Raw genomic sequence first — 23,295 nt, forward strand, 5'->3', positions numbered from 1 at the left:
GGAAATTGATCAGATACCAAGAATGGGTTTCTACCTAAACTGATTTCGCAGGACTCTTGCTAAAACTAGGGCACCGCAGGCTAGGGCTGGGCCCAACGTGGCCTAGGAGAAAGAGGACTCAGAGGTAACTGTCTGAAGTTTGTGGTCAACTCTGTCACAGCTATAAAAAGAGGCAGAGAAAATTAGCATTTATCTTGATAAAAACAAGTATCACAATCATACGATACCATGTAAGTCCCAAATGTCACGTATTTCTCCAAGTTCTGGCGGCAGATACAGCTGAAACAACCCTGGCCATACGTTTAATTCGACACTTTCGCCGCATTCTACACTGGGCAGATATTGAGCACCTAGCGTAGCGCCCGACACCGAGCTAGCGGTGGGGGTACAGTAATCACCAGTCATGGAGGGCCCACTACGTATACGGTGCCTTACTACCTTCTTCTGACAACTTTGCAGGGGACTCATTTCACAAGAGAAAAGTGAGGCTTAGTTAAGGCTCTCTGCCCCTTCTCCCCTCCGCATGGGTTAAGCACCGACAGGCTCTAACGAGGAGGGGCTTCTTTCGGGTAGCCGGGGTAAGGTCGTTGCCCCGTACCCTCCCAGCTTCCCAAGACAACATCCGATTAACGACAGGAAGCCATGCTAGAAGCCCCCACGGTCCTACGGTTGGGATCGCCCCGCCCTCCCGCGGACTCGCGCCTGCGCACTCCGACGGCCGCGCCGCGCCCCTACGGCCTTGTGGGAAATGTAGTCCGGTGCCCGGGGCGTAGGCGCCGGGCAGGGCTGCCTCCGCACTGGTTGCTCCGGCTCCAGCTGGGAGAGGGTGAGTGCTGGGCCGCGGTAAGACGCACCGTATCGGGTTGGCGCCAGGCGAAGGCCCAGGCAGGAGGAGGCCCGGACGGCCGGGCGAGGCCCCTGAGGGGCGGGGCCAGCGGTGCACGGGCTGGGGGCCGCGTCCTCTCCGTACCCGCGCGGCGCCGGGCCGCTCGCTCCAGGTGCGCCCTCTCTCGCCCCGGGAGCCCGGCCGGGTGGGAACACCGAGAGCTGAGGGCCGCCACCTGTCGGGAGCGACGAGGGCGGGGGACGTGGTACGGCGGCCCCGGGCCGGAGGGCTCTGGGAGTCGCTCAGATCCTGGGTTCCTCCCCGCCGCGGGCTTTCCCAGGGCCCCGCTCCGGAAGTCTCGGGGGATGCTGCACCTGGTGCGCGGTCTCGGGGCTCCAGCACCTGCCCTTTGTGTCCGCCTCATCTCGCGGACGCGCCCTCTGTGATCTCCGATGCCGAGAGGCGCTGGCGTGGACTCCCCTTCACCCAGCTAAGAATGGGGAGTCCGACCCCGTCCACGTTTCTATTTCAGGGACTCCTTTTATTTATTTTTTTAAGCAATTTTTTTCTCCGCTTCAGCCCCCCAAAAAGAATAAGTTCACAATAGGAATAAACTAGGAATTTCAGAGCAGCATTAAAGAAAAAATTATTTGAAAACTGTCAAAATCTGCATGTTGGCGTATAAACAGAGAAAGGGTTTGTTTTTACACAAAGATGTGGATATTAGTGTCCTTTTCTCCATTTACTTTTAAAACTGAGCTTTGAAATACATTTGGAAAGGGTTTAAAGTGCACAAATATTAAGCTCCATGATTTTTTACAAATGTTTTTATCTGGTTTAAGTACCACTCGAACCAGGTAGAGAATAAACTTTTTTAAAAAACAGTATTTTGAAAACATATAGTTATACCAATTTTTAAAAACAATTGTCATTTTAAAGAGCGTGAGAAATTCAATCCTCCCTTTAGGCCTTTACATTCCCTTCTCAGGTTTTTTTTTTTCCCCTCATGTTATAAACCATATAGACCATTTGGCTACACACATCTTTGCATTCCTGTCTCATTCTTTAAATCTCTTCAGATGAAATTTCTGGGTCATACTGTAAGACTTGATACCCTTCCATCTTATTCTCTCCAGAAAAGCAGTCTTTTATAAACATTTGCAATATAAGGGTGCCTGATGGACCCACAACCAAGTCTGGGTGTTCCTATTCTCCAACTTCCTGTGAGGTGGAGCAATAGGGTTGTTTAAATGTGTTTTGAACACTAATGAATATTTTATGCAATTTTGAGTTTTGTTTTTAAATTCTGTATCTGATACAGTGTTTTCTTACTAGGCAGAAATGTTACATTTTTACGTGGTTAGACATGAAAACCATCCCTTCACGTTTGGGTCTTTGACATCATTGTTAGGGGGACTTCTATCCCATTATCACAAAAAAAGGTTCATCTGCAGTTTCTTCTAGTACTTTAATTGATTTAATGTGCAAATTTTTATTCTTTTCCAAATGGTAAGTCCTTGTTCCAAGTTACTAATTCTTTTTTCACTAATGTGAAATGTCACTTTTTCATATCCTGAATTCTTACATACAAAATGTTTTCTGAATTGTTTGTGTTGGAAGGATTTTAATTTTTCTACTGATCCTCTTCTCTGCTAGACTATAATCCATGACGGCATGGAGAACTTGTTTATCTGTTTTGTTTACAGCTGTATTTACCCTCTCCCCTAGGAATGGTGCCAGGTACACAGTAGGTGTCAGCATTATATCTGGTGAATGAATGACTCAGCCTGTTCCATCACACTATGTTCTAATTATTGTAGCTTTATGATATCTGGTGGGCAGGCTCTCCCTCACCACTCTTCCCTTTCAAATGCTTCCTGGCTATCGTTAAATGACACAATTAACTTAAAATAAGATCTTTTCCATAATTATCTTTAAAATACTATTACTTAGGTATAACTTGGTTAGGAATGTGCTAAGTTTATAAATTCATTTCAAAGAATTGACAACTTAGATATTGTGACAGCCTATCCAGAAATATGGTATGTCTCTCTGTTCATCCTTTATATATCTAAATAAGCTTAGCAAAATAAATTTTATTCATGAATTTATTCATGAATTTATTCAAAATTTATTCATGAATAAAAAATACAGTTTTCCTTAGGTAGGTACCATACATTTCTTATTTGGTTGATCTGTGGGTATTTTATTTGTTGTTGCTGCAGGAGTCTCATTTCTCATGGCTTCTTTTCCTTCCGTCAGCTCTGCCTCCTCTGGATCCTGCCCACCCCCTAGGAAGGACCATGCAGGAAGGAAAGGGAAGGCAATGGCTTTTGGGCCTCTGCCACTGGCAGCTCTGGTGAGCTCATATTTCTCACTGAGCCCTCTCCCTTACTCCTTAGCACTTATTACTGTACCATATGTGGGCTTCACTGCAGACGATGGAGCTACTAAGATCTCGGAATGTTGGGTATTTCCCATACAGCCCCCCTTACTGTCCCTCAGCTCTGTCCTCAGCAGCCTGCTTCCTTATTCAGCTGGGAGCCCTGGCCTCCTGAGCTTTTGGTGCCATTCAAGCATCATCAAAGGAATAATAAAAATCATATGAAAGATGATCTGGGTGCTTATAGGGTTTATGGACCCTCGGGGAACTTAAGAGAGGTTATATCTCTACAAGATACAGTCATGAGGATTATATGTGAACATGATAATAAGAACAAGTATGGCCAGGTACTCAGATTGTCAGTGTTCCAAGACTCGTGGCAACCAGAAGTAGGGTTAGATAGGGATAACTGGAGAAGATTTGCTCTAATGGAGTTAAAGTGTCCCGAGTTTAAATCCCGACTCTACCATTTATAGTTGCTTTGTCTTGGGTAAGTAACCTGACTTCCCTGAAGTTCCTCATGGTGATGATAGAAATAAGAGCATTAACTGAGTGTTTGCCACCTACATGACATTAGTAAGCATTCCACATGGCTTATTTCATTTAATAATATACTTGATAGGTTTGTTGAAAGTTCAAGTGAAATAACATATGTAAAAAGTGCCCAGCATGGTTACTGGAATGTTAGAGGTACTCAGTAAGGCATTCTTAGCATTATTCTAGCTTGGTATTTTAGTTTTAGAGGTGGAGCAAATGTAGCAGTGACTGGTGATGAGAGGGAATCAGATACAAAGTTTGGGGTCAAGTTCCAGGAAGGAGGAGTTTGTGCCTCTGGTTGGGTGGTAGGCATGGGGGTGGAGGATGAGGAATTTTGATAAGGAAGCTGGGATGTTCCAAGAAAGAAGCATCAGTTAAAGAAATTCATGCAGTGTAAAAGTAGTGAGGAGTCCAGGGGTTTTTTTGCCCTGAGAGATGGCTTGAAAATAGAACCTGCTAGGGGCGCCTGCGTGGCTCAGTGGGTTAATTGTCTGCCTTGAGCTCAGGTCATGATCCCAGAGTCCTGGGATCAAGCCCGGTATTGGGCTCCTTGCTCAGTGGGGAGTCTACTTCTCCCTCTCCTTCTCTCAAATAAATGAACGAATGAATGAATGAATAAAATCTTTTTTAAAAAAAGAAAAGAAAATGGAATTTGCTAGTTTTTACTAGAACCTGGAGTTGTTGCTTCTCTGGAAAAATAAGGTATCAGGGGGACTTGGCCCCAGAAGACCCTGCGTTTTGTTTTGTTTTGTTTTTTAAGGTTAGGCTTATTTAACTTTTTTTTTTTTTTAAGATTTTATTTATTTATTTGAGAGAGAGAGAGAGAGAATGAGAGATAGAGAGCACGAGAGGGAAGAGGGTCAGAGGGAGAAGCAGACTCCCTGCTGAGCAGGGAGTCCGATGTGGGACTCGATCCCGGGACTCCAGGATCATGACCTGAGCCGAAGGCAGTCGCTTAACCAACTGAGCCACCCAGGTGCCCAGGCTTATTTAACTTTGTCTCCTATCCCACGGGACTCGTGGTGTTTTCTCTATTTCTAAGACCATGTATTAGGGTTCTCCCAGATATGTCATTGGTTTATTTATCAACAGAACCAGTTTAAAGAAGGCTTCATGAAGACAAGTACTAACTGTTGTGATTTCTGTTTGTACTACTTTCTCTCCTTAGTATTATCAGCTTAGTTATAAAAGGCAACATAACTCACAAAAATAGGCAGAAGAAAGAGGGAGTTTCCAGAAAAGAAAGTTTAAAGGGGGAGCATTCAGAAGATTTTGGTTGATGAAGGTTGTGGTTTGGCTATCAGGAGTCTTGATTTTATTTTATTTAGTTAAAATAGTGTTAATTAAGTTTTTAAATCAGCTTTTTTCCCAGGTGTAATTTTACATAAGATAACCCATTTTAAACATATAATTCATTGAGTTTTGACAAATTTATGCACTAACATAGTCGCCACCCCAATCAAGCTATAGGACATTTTCCTCACCCCAGAAAGTGTCGTCACCCCCTTCCAGTCCACATCCCCCACCCCAGGCAATCACTCGTTTGATTTCTGAATACTTCAGTATGTGTTTCCTAAAAACAAGCTCTCGTTTTACATCACCAGAATACAATTACCAAATGAGGACACTTACGTGGACGCAGTACTGTTAGTTAACCTACAAACCTTACACACATTTTGCCACAAACTGGGTCCTTTATCTGGTCCAGGACCCAATCTGGATCACAGCTAACATTCAGCTGTCACATGTCCTTAGCCTCCCTTAACCTGGAACAGTTCCTCAGTCTTTGTTTTGGATGACCTGGACACCTGGACCTGGGATGTATCAGTGAAGCACTGGAGCTGTTACCCTTTCTCCATCTTTCCTTTTTAGGCTGGTCATGGGACTATGAATCGCCCAAGCAGGACTTGTGTTTGCCTTTAAATTATATCTTCTTTTTCTGAACATACATACTAGCTGTGTTGTCATAAAAAATTTTTTTAAGACTATAATATATATTTGCAAGTCTTAAACCCTCAAAAATAAGCATGGACATACATTCTTCTGGCCTTTGAAATATCTGTTTACATCCTTGCCCAGTTTTATATTGGGTGGTTTGTATATAAAAGAAGCCTTTTATGCAGTGTGGACATTAATCCTTTGCCGTAAATCGCCAATATTATTTATTCCCTGTCATTTCTCTTAAATCTGTTTATAACCTCTTCTGCTACGAGTAAGTTTTGAAGTTTTATGCAGTTAACTTTCCTTTTCCTTTGTTTGGCTTTGGAATCATGCTATGAAAGGCCTTCTGTACCCTAAGATTATATAAATATTTTTCTCCGTTTTCTATTTTATTATTTTAAATTGACATCCTTGAACTATCTAGAATTTATCATATGTAAGTGAGGTCAGACTCTAACTTCATTTAACGTGGTGTAGCATTTCATCATCCATCCATTCACTAAGCAGGGACTGAGCACCTGCTTACCATGTGTTAGGCAGTATTCTGGACGCTGGGAAGATGACAGTGAGACAGGCTAGGTTCCTTTCTCCTAGATCCTGTCTTACAGAAAGGGGAGGCAGCACAGAAGAAATAATTCCTGAGGACATTGTTAGCTGCTGTGAAGGCCACACAGCAGGGCAGCATGGTGGAGTGTGACATCTCTTTTACCTGGGCAGAGCCAGAGTGGCACCCCAGAGGACATGGCATTCCAACCGATGTAATCTCCTGAATAATCTGCTTCTCCACAGGTTGGAAATGCTCAGCAGGGAGCCCGATGTGGGACTCGATCCTGGGACTCCAGGATCATGACCTGAGCTGAAGGCAGTCGCTTAGCCAATTGAGCCACCCAGGCGCCCCTACTGTACCTTTCTTTTACATTTATCCTTATAGTTAAATTTTATTAACTATCACCAAGTTCCAACAGTAACAGTTAAAAAGTATGCAATTCCAATTTGAATTCCATTAAATCTATATCAATATGAGGAAGACTACCATCTTTTACAGTGTTTATTCTTCCTAATGAATAAAAAAACTACCCTTCATTTTATTCAGATTCTTCATAATGGCTTTTGTTAAGTTTGATCACAAGGATCTTGCATATTCATATTAAGTGTATTCTGAGGTGTTTCATTTTTTGTTGCTATTGTGATTGTGATTTAAACATAATTGAGATTTAAAAAAAAATTGGATTGCTGGGGCACCTGGGTGGCTCAGTCAGTTAAGCATCCGACTCTTGGTTTTGGCTCAGGTCATGATCTCAGGGTTGTGGGACTGAACCCCATGTTGGGTTCCGTGCTCAGCAGGGAGTCTGCTTAAGATTCTCTCCCTCTGCCTCTGTACCCTCCCCAACTCTCACAATCGTGTGTGTGCTCCCTCCCTCTCTCTCAAATAAGTAAATCTTAAAAAAATAAAATAAAAATCAGATTGCTAAGAATTATATCTGAAGACATTGTGTTGCTGTGGTGCCTCAAAGTCCATCACCGTCATACCTTCTTTATAAATTATACTGTGATCATTTAAAATATCCCGATTTATTCCATTTGATCCTCAACCTTTTCAAAGGATAACAATACCAAAAAACCCATGTCTTTAGGTTTAAGAAAAGTTTTTGCACAAATGAGACAAACCCATGAAGCTGCTTATTTCAAACACCACGAGTTACCCTGTGCTTTTAATGTAGCGCTGGGGAGAAAAGACCATACTAAGTGGAAAGGCGAAAGGGAAAAACCTCTGAAGGGATAAACAACAAATATGTTTTATGGACAACAGAGATTAACAACAAGTAAGTTTTGTGAACAGTATCATTAAGTTTCACATTAGCCTTTGAAAGTGCTCTTCTGTACTTCTCTAAATCAGTCTAAATCAGGAGCCCTTCTATAGCTCAGGAGGCCACAGGATGTTTCATAATAGAGATAAGCTCTGGGACACTCTTGGAAGCTCTGCACTGAAGCCCACGAGAATCCAGGGAAGTGGGAAAGACCGGCATACAGCCCATAGGAGTCTGAATCTGGGCTTTTAATTTTGCTCAATATATTCCAACAAGGCAATTTATTGAAAAAACAAAGTAGATTAATTTTTGGAAACAGAATATCCTATTCCTGATACCTTTTTTCCCAAAGAAGGGGCTTATGCTTTGTTTCAACATACATTCTACCTTATCTGATATTCATATGTTCTCCTCCCAGTTTCTTCTTTCTTCTTTTCTCCTTGCTTTCTTTTTATTTACACTGGCCTAATGTATCTTGTCTCTACCCGCCCTTCCCCCCCTTACTTTTTAACATTCTGGTTTGTGCTTTAGATATATCTCTTGTATATGCTAGATTTGAAACCAATTTTAGAGTTTTTGTCTTTTAGTAGAGAAAGTCAACTCATTCACATATGTTGTTATACAAGTATCATGTCTTTTTCTGATTATTTAATGATTTATGTTTATTATGCTTTCTTGTTTCCTTTCTTTACATTTGTTAAACTGATTTGTCTTGGTTCCTTTTTTTCCTTTCATAAAATGGAAATTCAGCCATATAATGATGTCCTACTAGAAGCTACCTTTACATTTCTTGACAATATTTGTGATTTTTAACATTATGTTGATACATTGATTAAATAAATATTAGCAGAAAATAATGAGGCAGAAAGAATGAACTCTGCCTCAGTGCTGACACTTTTTCTAGAAGTTCTCAGCAAGCAGGATGTAAAATACACATATTTCTTGGGCGTGGGCTTCATCCCATGTCTGGTATCCAGGCCTTTTCTCTCCATTACTTTTCTCCCTTTGCCCACTTATATAGCACAGCACTCTCTGACCTTAAATGAAAGCCTCCTCCATGGCTTTATCCCCATTTCCTTGTCCTTACTTCTTTCCATATCATCCTCTCTTATCTTTTCCACATAAGTCTGAAGTAATTTCATCTAGCTGCTTCTGATTCCTTATCTTCCATTGAGCCTTTTACCCACTGTAAGCTGACTTCTGCCTTCACCACTCTGCTAAAATTAGCTCATTTTCCAACCAGCAGCTCTCTTTTCAGTCATCATTCTGTTTGACCCACTCCTTCCTCCTGGACCTTCAGTCCTGAGTCTCCTTCCCTCCTCCCACCCCCAAGCCCACACTCTCACTTGCTCTGATGGGGGTTGGCTGCAAGGGTTCTTTTCTTGGCCTTTTTCTCTCACAACACCAGGAGATAGATGGCCTTGGGTTTGAGTCCCAGCTGTGTGATCATGGAGAAGTTACTTAGCCATTCTGATCCTCAGATTCCTCATCTGTAAAATGATGACTTTAGTGCTAACAATCTAGCAGGTTGTCATATGGATTAAATAAGGTGAGGTGTGTGACTCTCCGATTAGTGCAAAACTCAGTATAACTGTGAGCACCCCATCAGTGCCCCCTCCTGGTACTAGTCAGGCTTCTTCAAAGAAAGAGAACCCAGAGGCCTGAGATCCGGGACTGAGGGGTAAGTCCTGGTCCGAGTCTGAAGGCTCAAGAGCTAAAAGCACTGTCTGAGGGCTGCCGCAGCTCAAGCAGAGCCAGCAAATTTGTCCTTCCTCAGCCTTTCTGTTCTATTTGGGCCCTCAATGGATTGGATGATGCCTTCCCACATTGCTGCGGGCTGATCTTTACTCGGTCTCCTGACTCACTGGGAGCACCCTCACAGAAAAACCTAGAAATAATAACCCTATACCAGCTATCTGGGCATACCTTAGTCCAGTCAAGCTGACACATAAAATTAACAATCACACTCATTAAACAGATACTGAATACTTATTGTGTTTTACTTCCTAGTCTGAGGGCTAGAAGAACAATGCTGAAATGGGCTTGTAAATTCAAAATGCCACTCTCAGGTCAAGCTGGGTGTTTTCTTGGTCCTCTTAACCATATTCTGCATGTATCCTGTTTGTACATGCTTTCCCTCCATTACCTGGGACTCCGCCTATATTGCAAAGCCTGAAATTCCATGTGCCGCCTTGACAACGCTGAGCCTCGCAGGGCTCCAAAGACCTGGCTGTGAGCTCCCCTGGTCTCCTTGCCCCGGCCCAGCAGGAAAAGCACCCTACTAGCTAGCCCTCCTATCAGCCAAACCAGGTGCAGCCCTCCCAGTACTCAAGCTAATAGCTTTTGCCTGCCTCCCAGCCCATGAAATTGTTCAGACAAGCCGAGTGCATCTTCCCATGGTAACCAAGGGTCCCCTCACTCTCTTGACACTCCAAAGCCTGCTTCCCGCAGCCCCTGCTGGTTCACAAGTGCAGTCCCTGAGTGGCCCTGCATGGTGGGTAGGCTTGCCCAGGCTATGAGAATATGTGACTGGTAAACTGCTGTCAGTCTCTTCTGTCTGGTGCTGGGTGTCGTGTGTTCAGTCATCTTGTGCTCTGTAAGGCGCGCCATCCCTCCTTCACCAATGGGGTAAATGGGAGGCCATGGGAATAGTACCTACTCTTCTCCAGTGGTAATCTAGAGCAGCCTTCCCTATTACTCTCTAATACCTCCTCCTCTTCCTGTCCTACATGTCAAAGCACTTTCTTTTTATTTACTCATTTATTTAATTATTTGAGAGAAAGCATATGATTGGGGGGGAGGACGAGGCAGAGGGAGAGAGAGACTCTTAAGCAGGCTCCATGCCCTCAGGACCCTGAGATCATGACCTGAGCCGAAATCAGGAGTCGGACGCTTAAGCGACCTAAAGCACTTTCTATTATTACATTTATCTCTGATTATTTCACAATAATGTACATTTTTGTTTAGTTTCTTTAGGCAGATAAGACTTTTTTCTCACACAGATCTCTTTATCCTTCCCTTCTAATGCTGCTTGTTTTTGTTTGTTTGTTTTCACTTCCCTCAGGAGGTTTTATTGGCATAATCCTCTGAGCAGGAATTTATAGTTTCAGGAGTGACATTCAGGGATGTGTCTGTGGATTGCACTTGGGAGGAGTGGATTCATCTAGATTCTGCTCAGAGGAACTTGTATGGGACAGTGATGCTGGAGAACTATAGGGACTTGGTTTCAGTGGGTAAGGACCTCTCATTCTAACTCAAAACCTCCCTACTGACATCTTTCCCCACCTACTGACACCTTGTACAACCGCAGAAATTCAGGAATTCGCACTTGCAATCCTGATATGATAGGTCATTGTTTTAGGGTGGTTGCTTGGTGTCCTCTCTGGACATGGAATGGAAAATGGAACCTTCTGAAGGCCAAGGGACAAGGACAGGTACCGGGAGTGGTTGTTATACTCAGTTCAGAACCCGTATTTAGTGGCTCTCCTCCCGAGCAGGGCATCAGCTTTCCAAACCAAATGTGATTTCTCAGCTGGAACTCGAAGAACTGAGCTGGATGACAAAAGGACTTCCAGTGGGCCTCTCTCCAGGTACAGATCAGGCGGCAGGTACTTGTTACCTGAGTGTGTCCCCTGGGGAGAAATCGCCACGGACCCCCCTGGGTCTCCTGGAGAGACCTGCACCCCCCAACGTATTTTCTCTCAAAGGCCTCGGCATTATTCATGTCACTGCTCCTCCCTCGGTCTTGCAAAAGTCTTCACCATGGAGGGAATAGTGTAGGAGGATTAAATGAGTTACTACATTTGTAGCACTTATTAACTGCTGTGAATATCAGTAAATGTTACCAATTATTATTGCTTTTCTGTCTTCATCTGTATTTTGAATCCCTGTCTGTCTTCCTCCACTTTATATTCTCTTTCCTGTTTCACAGGTCTTTCCTGTCGGCCATAACCTGTATCCATGGCTTTCTTTCCCTCATTCATTTAAACCTTTGTCAGCTTTCTTAAAGGAAACTAATGTTTTTCTCCCTGAGTTGCAAACTTGTATACATGTTTTATAGTCTTCATTTAAAAACAAATGAAGACTTTAGCCTTGTTGTTTTCACTAGTAACCTCATGTTTTATGCATTCCCTTTCTCATTCCTAAACTTTCAGTCTTCATCCCATTCTACTCTAAGCATTTAATGCCTCTCAATCTTTGTTAACTGGTTTCCAACCCCCCTCACAAATGAAATTTCTGTTAGAGGTTATCGCAGAATTTCCTCTGAAAAAATAACACTTTACAGCCTTATATTCTCAATATGAAAGCACTGATCACCATTTCTTCTTATACATCTTTTAAATTAAAGAGATAGTAGGTACATATTTTTATCTCTGAATAGTGTATGACTAAGTATAAAGCAATAAAAGAAATCAGTAAAAGAACATATTGACAGGAGAGCGCCTGGGTGGCTCAGTTGGTTAAGCGACTGCCTTCGGCTCAGGTCATGATCCTGGAGTCCTGGAATCGAGTCCCACATTGGGCTCCTTGCTCAGCGGGGAGTCTGCTTCTCCCTCTGACCCTCTTCCCTCTCATGCTATCTCTCATTCTCTCTCTCTCTCTCAAAAAAAAACCATATTGACAGGAAAAAAAGAATCTTACGAACATTGCTGCTAGTTTCTAGTAAGCTTTCTAAAGAACAGGATTTTACAAGAATCACTGGGTCAAAAGATGTATTTTTTATGGCTCTTGTACACATTGCACAACTTTGGATATTTTTATGCCTTTTAATGGTAATTTATTAGGTATAAAATGATCCCTTAAGGTAGCTTTAATTGCCTTTACTATAGATTCTGTGGTTTGATTACTATTGCTATTTGTATTTATTCTTATGTAAATAATCTTTTTATTCAACAAACATTTTGTGAGCACTAGGCCCTGCTCCTAGTTGTGGCTATAGCAATAAACAAGACAGGCAGTTTCCCCATGGAGCTTATAGTCTAGTGGGGGAAACTATAAATTAATAAAGAAAGCATGGAGGAAGAAGGGAAAGGAAAGGAAGGGAATGAATAGTGTAGAGTCCTAGTGCTATGTGGAAAAAGCAAGCAGAATAAGGGAACTGGATCAGTTAACAGAAGCTTTATTTTAGAGGGAGTGATCAGAGAGGGCCTCTCCTTGAAGGTGGATGTTGAACAGATAATTCACAAAGTGATAGGCTATATAGACCATTCTGGGTCCAGGGAACAGCAGGTGCAAAGACCCTGTGGTCGACTGCATGGTCTTGTTTGAAGGGAAGAGTGCCAGGAGATGTAAAGATTTCCTTAAATTTATTTCTTAAATAAATTCCTTAAAGGAATTTTTCTTTCTTAATATTTCTTAATATTATTTCTTAATAATATTTCTTAAATAAATTCCTTAAAGTCTTTCAGTCCTTCTCTGAAAAAAATTTATTTCTATTATATTTTTAAATTTCTATGAGCCTTCTTTTCATTCTGAGTGTTCCTTCTTTCTTAACAGCAATATTTTTAATGCATGCATTAATTTCTTTTGTCTGTATGAGAATATTTTTTATTTGTTTTGTTTTTTTGATATATGTATGCAGCATTTTTTCCCTTGTTCTCTAGATTATTTTAGTAGGTTTATATATGCCTATTTAATTATCCTACTGTCATTTTGGTGGGTTTTCTGGAGGCAGCAGAGGCAAACACATATATTCTTGATTGTGGGTTTTCCTCTATCTTCTTTACTGGTCTTCAGGCTTCTCCAACTGGGCTAAATCTAAAGATTCTTCATTTGTTTATGATTGCATTTCACATTATATTTGCCTTGTCTCTCTGAACGTCTGTCTAGCCACTAGTGTGCAGGCTCACTGAATTGTCATGATTGAGGTAACTGCTTTATATCCCTGCCTGGCATGTTGCCTGCCACAGTAGGTATTTAATATATGTTTGTTAAATGAATATTGAATGACATCAAGTAGAATTTTTAGACATTAGGTGAAAATACAGATTTGAAAGTTATAATCCTATCCTTGACATTCATATCAATGAGTATTATTAATTATCAGGGAGAGGGAATGAGAAGGGCAAAGCAGCAAGGATGGAACCCTAAAGGACAATAAGATTGACTTGGGGCCAAAGATGCCCCAGTGAAGAGGACAGAAAGAGTTGTCAAAGGAGGAGAAGAGAATGTAGGGAGAGCCAAGGGAAGAGAGAAGCAGTGGGAGAGTACTGCATGCCAACCAAGAACTGGAGGGTGCTGTTGGCCTTAGCCAGAAGGATGCTAAGGATGTGGCCTGAGGAAGAGCACTCCTGGTGCAGAAGGAAATGTGCTGTGGGTAGATGAGTAAAGAAGCAAACAAGTAAAGACATTACAGACAGTTGTTTCAACGGGGTTCACTTTAGAGGAAAAGGAAGAAATGGCAAGAGCTGAGACAAGTCAGAGGTCGAGTATCTCTGGTTTGTTTACCAGCGGAGAGACTCAAGTGTATTTATGGGAGCAGAGAGGAGAAACCAAAGACCCAGAAAAGTGGAGCCAGAGGATGAAGCCCGGAAAATTGGTGGTGTGCTAACTGCGGGTCTTGTTTTTTCCAGATTTTCTTCGACGTAACTGCCAGATTAAGCTACCATTTAGTCTTCTTCTGTTCAAAACCAAGACAGGAAAGCGTGGAGGACTGAGTGCTGTGCTCAGCTCTTCTCCAGCCATCATGACATACTCCTCATAACCATCCTATGGGGTAGGTACTGCCAGCCCCCACTCAGTGGGACAGATGGGTTCAGAGGGGGAATGACATGCCGGTAGTTGAACACACGTTTCTTATTTTGTTTTGTTTCTGCCTTCGAGTTTAATGCTAATTCTGAAACAAAAAAGTTATAACTTTCTTAACCTGCCTTGCTGTGACTTCTTATTTCCAAGTACATCTAGCAAAAATAGAACCTCTACATCCTGGCCCAATTTTTCTTTTAGATGATTGTTTTCTTCCTTCCTTCCTTCCTCTCTTTCTTTCTTTTTAGAGAGAGTGTGTGTTTGTGAGTTTGTGGGAGGAGTGAAGAGGGGAGGGGCAGAGGGAGAGAGAGAGAATCTTAAGCAAGCTCCATGCTCAGCTCAGAGCCCAGCACAGGCTCAATCCCACAACCCTGAGATCATGGCCTGAGCCAAAATCAAGAATTGGATGCTCAACCGACTGAGCCACCCAGGCGCCCTGGATGATTGTTTTCTTTTTCTGTACTAAGGTTTTCATGTGTATAGTTCTTGAATGCTTCATTAGATTTTGCCTCTATTTTATAAAAGCTGAGTAGAAAATGTAGAGATAGAAGTTCTGTTAGAGACAGCATTATTGCTAGGAAACTTGTTAATGTTGAAATAAAGATGGGAATTATTAGTAACATGGAAAGCAGTGAATTTTCACCCTCTAGTCAGTGGTCATTAGACTTAAATCTGTTGGTGAAGTACAGTCATGAAGGAAACAAACAAGAACATGTGCAAAGTATTAAAATCTATTACCAAAGATTATGTCTATAAAATAAGATACAGTTAGGGATTCTGTAACATTTTAAGCTCTCCAGGAAGCCACCCTTTACTACCCCAAACACAGAAACCTATTATTTGTGTTTTATACACGACTTTGTATCATTCTCAGAAATGTACTGGGTGACTTCTTGTGTGTGTGTGCACGTGTGTGTGTTAACATATATGTACACATACACACAGAATTTATATATTGTTACAGAGTCCCTATTTACCTTCATGCTAACCTGAGCCTCCCTCATGTATAGTACAGACATGTCTTTGCCTCCATTAGTAGGAAAACTAATCTAAAAGACCATAATAAATGTAGAAGTATCCACAGTTCACTGATCCTTACACAGGGCAGGCCCACATCTGTCTCGGGGCCTCAGCACTGGTATTTCCTTCTGTGTGGGATGCTCTCCCTTTGATAGTCCTGTAACTCCCTCCTTAGCCCCTAAAGTCTTGGCTTCAATATCACCTTTTCATTGTGGCCTTTCCTGAAGACTCTGAAAATTACAAACCATTCCCCTCACCTATCATGTTCCCTATTTCCATTTGCTTGCTTTTATTTTTTCCATAAGGTATGCCACTTACATTCTAAGTATTTTACTTATTATGTTGATTGCCCTTCTTGCGCTCATGGAAATATAAGTTCCTTAAGGGTAGAAATGTGTTTTGTTCATTGTTAGCACCCTAATCAGCACCTGGCTCAATAGATATTTCTTAAAGAGATATTTCTTGTTCAGAGGATCCATCTGGCTGCTATATGGAGAATGCATTGTACAGTAGCAAGAGTGTTAGGTAGGAAGTCCAGTCAGGTGAATTAAGTGGTGGAGTGGAAGGAGTAACTTACCTACTACACAGGGGATTGAAGAAAGACAAAAAGAAAGAAATCAACCTTGCCATAGGAAGAGCAGGACCTGCTGCCCGAGAGCTGTACCCACCCCAATTCTCTGCAGGCTCTTGGCCTCTACTATGGCCAGTGTCAGCCATAAGGACTGAAGGATTTGTGTTCTCCCAGATGCCTCAGTCCTGGGGGCTCTTGTTGATGTCCTGATGAGTACCAAAATTATATAAATCCTATAACTAGACATTCTAAGACAAAAAGAGAGAATGGGCTATCACTCCAAAGTCCTGTTTAGGAAAAAAGGAAGAGGGGGCTGTATATTGTTTAACACAAAATAATAAGGGTAATGATAAAAGCTAACAATCAATGAACCCTTATCCTGGCCAGGCACATTGCTGTGCACATTACAGGGTCCGTGATTAATGAGATAGCGAAATAGCAAGCATCTGAAACCTCATCCAATCCTAGAAGAGCTACAGTTTTTGATCCCTAGTGCTCCGGTCCCAGCCCTTCAACACTTCACTAATTCTGAGTACAGCTACCTTAACACTTTTATGTTTTCCAGGGAGACAGTCATGTGATCTGAGAAAAGTAAAATTTCCTCCCTTCTAAGTTGTCTAATGTACTGGTCACACTTTGGGAACAATATTAGATAGTAAGCATCCTTTCCTTGATTCTGTTGCTAGTGTGAATTCTAGAGTTTTACGTGTATGCTTGGTACACTGCTTATAATTTTGTTTTTGAATCAGGATCCAACACTGGATATTATCAAATACTTCTGAAGCATCCCTTGGGTTGGTCACAGGTCCTTTTTCCCATGTCCCATTAATATATTAATAGAGTCCTAATATTGAGCATTCTGGAACTCCTGGATAAATCCTTTGTTCAAATCGACTATCTAAGCAGTATTTCAGGAATGGCATAGGAGTTCTATAATTACTAAATCTTTCATATTTAAGAATGTGTTTTGGTTTTCTCTACACATGTATAGAGTACTGGCCGTGTGCAATTCCGGAGTCACATTGGTCTTTCCTCAGTCCCTTGGAGACATGGCTTCCCTGTTTTTGGCACCCCATGTACCTGGAGCGATCACTTCAGTCAGTTTTTAAAAAAATTGTTGGCATGGATATTTTTCATTTCCTGCAGGAAATCTCCAGAATTAACTTTTAAATTAGATCTCCAAATTCCATGAAGATATACTAAGTCTCTTTTCTTTAGTACATAGTGATGTTTCAACTTAAAATTGTTAATATTTTCCAAAATAGCAAATATTTTGTTGTTCTCATTTTAAGAAATGTCATATATACAGAATATGTAAAATACATATACTATTTAGCAAAAATCTACATATTCTAAAGCTCTTTATAAGTATTAACTAATTTTTGTTCGTATATCAACACTATACAATAGGTGCCATTTAACAGATGAGGAAACAGGAGCACAGACAGAACCAAGGTCACCCAGCTAAGTGGAGCCAGGTAGCCTGGCTCCAAAGTTGTCTTAACCATTATGCCATACAGCTTTTCCCTATAGTTCATGATGATAAAGATGAACAAATAATAAGGAAAGCAAACACCCAGGCACTAGAACCCAGATTCGGAAACAGAACGTTGCTTGTATCTTAGAAAGGCTTTGTTTGAGCCTTCTCATTCACATCCTCTTACCCAAGACATAACCATTCTTCCTACATTTGTGATAATTCTCTTTCCTTGCTTTTCCTTACAGTATTGCCATCCATAAAGGAATCTCTAAAAAATACATTTAGTTTTAGCCTGTTTTTAAACTTTATCTAAATGGCCTCTTACTATATATATTTTTGTGTGACTTTGCTTAAATTATTTATTAATTCTGATTATTCTACGTAGCTTTAGTTAATGTTCTCTGTTGGTTCGGGCTGCTATCACAGAACACCATAGACTTGGTAGCTCTAACATCAGACATCTATTTCTCATAGTTCCTGGAGGCTGGAAGTCTGAGATGGGGGGCCAGCATGGTTGGCTTCCTTGTGAGGGCTCTCCTCCTGCTTCATGGACAGCTGCCTTCACACTGCATCTGCACATGATAGAGAGCAGAGAGAAAGGAAGCAAGTTCTGTCATCTGTCACTTCTTATAAGGGCTTTACCTTCATGACTTAATGACTTCCAAAGGTCCTCCCCCTAATGTTATCTCATTGGGGATTACGCTTCAACATGTGAGTTTTGGGGAGACACAAACATGACATCCTTAACATTCACTGTTTTCAGTTATCCTGTTGTTATAAATATTTCACAACTTAGTTATCCATTCTGTTGTTGGTAGCAATTGGGTTGTTTCCAGTTTTTTGCTCTTGTGCATGATGTTACCTTAAAAATTATGAATTGTGGTGTACCTCTGCAAAGCAGATTCCCTAAGTGTATGTACCTACTAGTGGGTTTGCTAAATCACAGTCTGTGTGCCTGTTCTACATTACTAGGTAGTGTTAAACTTTTTCAAACACCGGAAACAAATTACATCTCCACCAGCAGTATGCCAAAGTTTGCATTACAGCACATCTTTCTAAAATCTGAAGCTATCAGTCTGCACTTTTTTATTTTTTTACTCAGGTGGATGTTACTCATTGGAGCTTTAATCTCCCTTCTCCTGGTTACTGTTTAGATTGGGTATCTTTGCTTATTTACTCCCCACCACCGTTTCCTTTTCTTAAGTGCCTATTCAAGTCTTTTGCCCATTTTTCTGGTGGGCTTAGTGTTCCACGACACTGTTTTCCAGATCTAGGTTCTAGTCCTCCTGTATGGGCTGTGTGTTGCAAAGATCTCCTTCCAGTATGTCACTGTTTTTGTTTACTTCCTTTTTGACACGTTTTGATGACTGGAAGCATTTCATTATTCTTCCAGTGTTTATTTTCCAGGTGGTTTTTATGTTTTTTTCTTCATTCTCCTGTTTTTATTATTTTAAAATTTTATTTCTTGAACCTCTATATAGTTTCCAAATTTGTTACTTTCTGTGTATCATTTATCTTTGAATGAGGGCAGTTCTGTCTTGAGTTTGTATTTGTCTAACAGTGTGAATGGCTCCTCCTTTGCCCTTTATGTTGTTTATTGGGTACAGCTTTGGTTGGACAGTTGGATGTGATACAGTGACAGTACAGGAGGTAGCCTCCAGTTCATGTATTGCCTGTTGATATTTACACTCAATTGGATAGGTCCTTTCTGGGGTTACCTGGTGGTTTTAGAAGTGGAGCCTGCGTGGCTTTCCACTTTTTCTCTTTTTTTACATAAGCAGGTCAGGTTGCAAGGAGGTGGTCCAGTTAATGCATACCTCATGCTTCATAGTAAAGCCTCCTGCTCACAGGCCTTTGGTTTGTTGGTTCAGTGTTGATCTTGGCTCTGGTAATTTTGATCACGCTGACAGCTGATTCTCAGATTGTAGTTTTCTGTCCTCTGCCTCTCATTGCCCGGCCCCCACCCCCAGCCACTTTGTCTAGGATAAGAAGTGGGATCTGAGAAAGTCAGAGTGGTCACAAGGTCCTTCCTTCAGCCCCATCTCAAGCAGCTAACAGATCCTGCTTTGCCTCTCCCTGCCTGTTTTTATTACTTTAAAATTTTATTTTTTGAACCTCTACATAGTTTCCAAATTTGTTACTTTCTGTGTATCATTTATCTTTGAATGAGGGCAGTTCACATCTCTAACAAATGGGTATTTAGTAGGAAACGGTAAGGCCCTGTAGGACCCTCTTACCTAAAGAGAATGAGAAACTTATAGCCTGTTGAAAGTTGGTGGTGGGGTGAACCTTTAGATTGTGCCATCCTCCCTTAAGTTTCAAGTAGGTTGTGGTATTTTATGTTCCAAACAAGCATATTCCTGAAGGGTAGTTTATATGCATTATCTTACTTAATCCCCATCAGATTATTTTTATCTTTACTTTATGTCTGTGAAAACTAAAACCCAGAGAAACAACTAGTTAAGAGGGTAAGTTAACAGCCAGGGTTTAAACCCAAGTGTGTCTGATTCCAGAGCCAACAATCTTTCACGGTGTCACACTGTGGTGTTGTACAAAGATTTAGTGTCAGAATTAGAGGCAGCATTGCAGGGGAGAAGAAACTGCTGGTGGGAATACCAGGGCTTTCTGATCTGCCTCCCCCGATCCCAGCTTGTCTGTATATTTTCCCTTCATTCCATCTTCATTATTCAGCCTTGTCCAAAGGTCAGTGATTTCAGTGTCCATCCCTCCTGCATAGACAGGCTTACTCTTTTCTCTGCTTACTGCCTCCTCTAGTTCTCCCGTTATTTATGAACTGGTTCACTGTTATTTCCCTCCGTTCTGGTTTTCTTCCTCATTGTAGGGTCATCTTTGAAAGCTCTCACATGTGCCCCACAGTTATTCTCAGTTTCTTTCTCTCCTCTCCACCTTAGACAGTTTTTTGTCTTCCAGCAGAGAAACCGATGTGTATTTGAATTTTTATTTTTTTCAGACTGGGAGACAAGACTTGAAACCAAAGAATCAACTATAAAGCCCAGCATTACTGAATATTTATCCTATGGGGTAATAATGGAAAGGGAAGATCTCTGGCCTTCTTCTTTAGGGGAAGCCTGGGAACCTGATAATTGGTTAGATGGGCAACAGAAAAACCAGGACAGACATCTGCGCCAAGCGGCCGTTACTCATAAGGAAACCCTCCCTGAGAGGAGGGCATGTGGAGGTCATGAATTTGAAAGATGTTCTAGTCAGGGGTCAGTCCTTGATATACAACAAAGTATTCCTGTGGGACAAAGGCCCCATAATCAGAATTCACATGGAGAAGACACTAAACAGAATTCTGAATTAATTAAAACTCAAAGTATGTTTGTAGGAAAGAAAATCTATGAATGTAATGAATGCGGGAAAACCTTCAGCCAGAGCTCATCTCTTCTTAAGCACCAGAGAATTCATACTGGGGAGAAACCCTATAAGTGTAATGTATGTGGGAAACACTTCATTGAACGCTCCTCCCTTACTGTACATCAAAGAACTCATACTGGAGAGAAACCCTACAAATGTAACGAATGTGGGAAAACCTTCAGCCAGAGCATGAACCTTACTGTTCATCAAAGAACTCACACTGGAGAGAAACCCTATCAGTGTAAAGAGTGTGGAAAAGCTTTCCGTAAGAATTCATCCCTTATTCAACATGAAAGGATTCATACTGGAGAGAAACCGTACAAATGTAACGAATGTGGGAAAGCTTTTACCCAAAGCATGAATCTTACAGTTCATCAGAGAACTCACACAGGAGAAAAACCCTATGAGTGCAATGAATGTGGGAAAGCCTTTAGTCAGAGCATGCACCTTATTGTACATCAGAGAAGTCATACTGGAGAAAAACCCTATGAGTGTAGTGAATGTGGAAAAGCTTTTAGTAAAAGCTCAACCCTAACTCTGCATCAACGAAATCACACTGGAGAAAAACCCTACAAATGTAACAAATGTGGGAAATCCTTTAGCCAAAGTACATACCTTATAGAACACCAGAGACTTCACTCTGGAGTAAAACCTTTTGAATGTAATCAGTGTGGAAAAGCTTTCAGCAAGAATTCATCTCTTACTCAACATCGGAGAATTCATACTGGAGAGAAACCTTATGAATGTATGGTATGTGGAAAACATTTCACTGGGCGATCTTCCCTTACTGTACATCAGGTTATTCATACTGGAGAGAAACCTTATGAATGCAACGAATGTGGAAAGGCCTTCAGCCAGAGTGCATACCTTATTGAACATCAAAGAATTCATACTGGTGAGAAACCCTATGAATGTGATCAGTGTGGAAAAGCCTTCATTAAAAATTCATCCCTTATAGTGCATCAGAGAACTCATACAGGAGAGAAACCCTATCAGTGTAACGAATGTGGAAAAGCCTTCAGTCGGAGTACAAACCTTACACGACATCAGAGAACTCATACCTGAGTTTTTTCATTGAACCCTTCACCAGGATTAACTCTTTGGTGATAATCAGATAAGTCATGTAACATAGAAACCTAATAAATGTGATGATTGTAGGAATCTTTTAATTGAAGTTTAAGTTTCTATATCAGATAATACCACCGCAAAGAAACCATATAAAATAGAGAAATCTTAATTCAGAATGTAAAACATTCCTTTACACCAGAAGGTTTAAATAGCTAATGTTCTAAACAATGACGATTCATGCTGAAGGTAAGTTCTATTATGTCATACTGCAGATCTTCTTTGGATATCAGAGACTTCACACTGGAGAGAAAAGGTGAGAGTGCTAAACTGGACAGCCGAAAGACTTGGTATGTAGTCCTGATCTGCCACTAACTTGGACAAGTCACCTACTTTCACCGGGTCACAGTGTCCTTATTTGGTAAATGAGGGATTTTGATTTTAAAAGGTCTCCAGGATCCCTATTAGCTCTAAAATGCTATAAACCTATAAATATAACCAGTACTGGGAAATCTTTGATCTTTTACCATGTTATATATGTTACCTAGATGCTCCTATTTCACAGTCTGGTTTCCCTGGATGTTTTCAGCCAAATTCTCTACCTCTACCAAATCCTAGTATTATCCATCCATGTCCCTCCCCCTCCTCCTGCACTGTTTTTTTCTCCCCTAAAACATAGGCTGGTTGCTACCCGGGTGATGAAACAATTGTACAGATCTTAATGCAATAGCATGCTATTTTGAGTTCTCAACTAATAGTCATTAAACTACTGTTAAGTAAGCTAATTATTTAGAAAACAGTATAACTTAAATATAGTCTCTAAGTACATAGGATTCAAATATGTATCTTTGTACCAAACTCTGTATCAAAGTGAAAAGGAGAAAAGGTTAAACACTAATAGACATGAAAATGTGACATATTAACAAAATCTTTGCAACTCAAAACATATTCAAAACAATCGTAGGTTTTATAGATCTCTAGTGATGACAGTAGTGAAGACAATTTCATTTATTTCATACATATTTAATAAGTGCTAAATATGTGATAGACGTGATGAGAAGATCAAAATGGATAAGATATATTCTTTGCTTTTCAAGGGCTAAACTAAAACACTGGCCATGGCATGGGAGAGGAAAGGAAGAATTCAAGCAATAATGAGGCAGAATCTAGATAACGTGGTAATTGATTAAATGTAGGAACTTGAATTTATTTGGGTGGATGGAGTACCATAATTAAGAACACACAAAGTTGACCAATTTTGTGGGGAAATGATAAGTTCAGTCTGGGGGCATTTTAATGAGTCTGTGGGTATCCAAGTGAAGATTCCTGACAGACACTAGACTAAGTGGCAGGACAGTTGTGAAGGGTACTCTGAGAGTACTGTTACTGAACGGGGGAAGTGGAGGAAGTGGAACCAGTGAGAGCTGAGAGGAAACAGCAACCAAAAGGAAAATGAAACACAAAAGGAAAAATTAGAAGATGGTGGCACAGGGCGCCTGGGTGGCTCAGTTGGTTAAACGACTGCCTTCGGCTCAGGTCATG

The 23,295-nt window shown here is 41.1% G+C and overlaps 1 protein-coding gene across 3 annotated transcripts; it reads left to right on the forward strand.

Moving 5' to 3' along the window:
* Positions 1–755: 755 nt before the first annotated feature.
* Positions 756–21,852, forward strand: ZFP2 (ZFP2 zinc finger protein). Of its 3 annotated transcripts, none has more exons than XM_027604736.1 (3): positions 756–826; positions 14,068–14,210; positions 20,282–21,852. In XM_027604736.1, exon 3 carries the CDS (start codon positions 20,359–20,361, stop codon positions 21,751–21,753), a length of 1,395 nt encoding a protein of 464 aa, XP_027460537.1. In that variant the 5' UTR covers positions 756–826; positions 14,068–14,210; positions 20,282–20,358; the 3' UTR covers positions 21,754–21,852. The 3 variants fall into 3 exon arrangements, with proteins under 3 accessions (XP_027460537.1, XP_035583506.1, XP_035583507.1); XM_035727613.1 differs by lacking the exon at positions 756–826 and adding an exon at positions 871–998; XM_035727614.1 differs by lacking the exon at positions 756–826 and adding an exon at positions 3,131–3,185.
* The last annotated feature ends 1,443 nt before the right edge of the window (positions 21,853–23,295 follow it).

This window comes from Zalophus californianus, chromosome 5, assembly GCF_009762305.2.
Source record: "Zalophus californianus isolate mZalCal1 chromosome 5, mZalCal1.pri.v2, whole genome shotgun sequence".
NCBI lineage: Eukaryota > Metazoa > Chordata > Mammalia > Carnivora > Otariidae > Zalophus > Zalophus californianus.

What these genes read in the sequence shown, in the direction of transcription:
- ZFP2 (XM_027604736.1), top strand. Translation starts at nt 20,359, where the DNA reads ATGGAAAGGGAAGATCTCTGGCCTTCTTCTTTAGGGGAAGCCTGGGAA.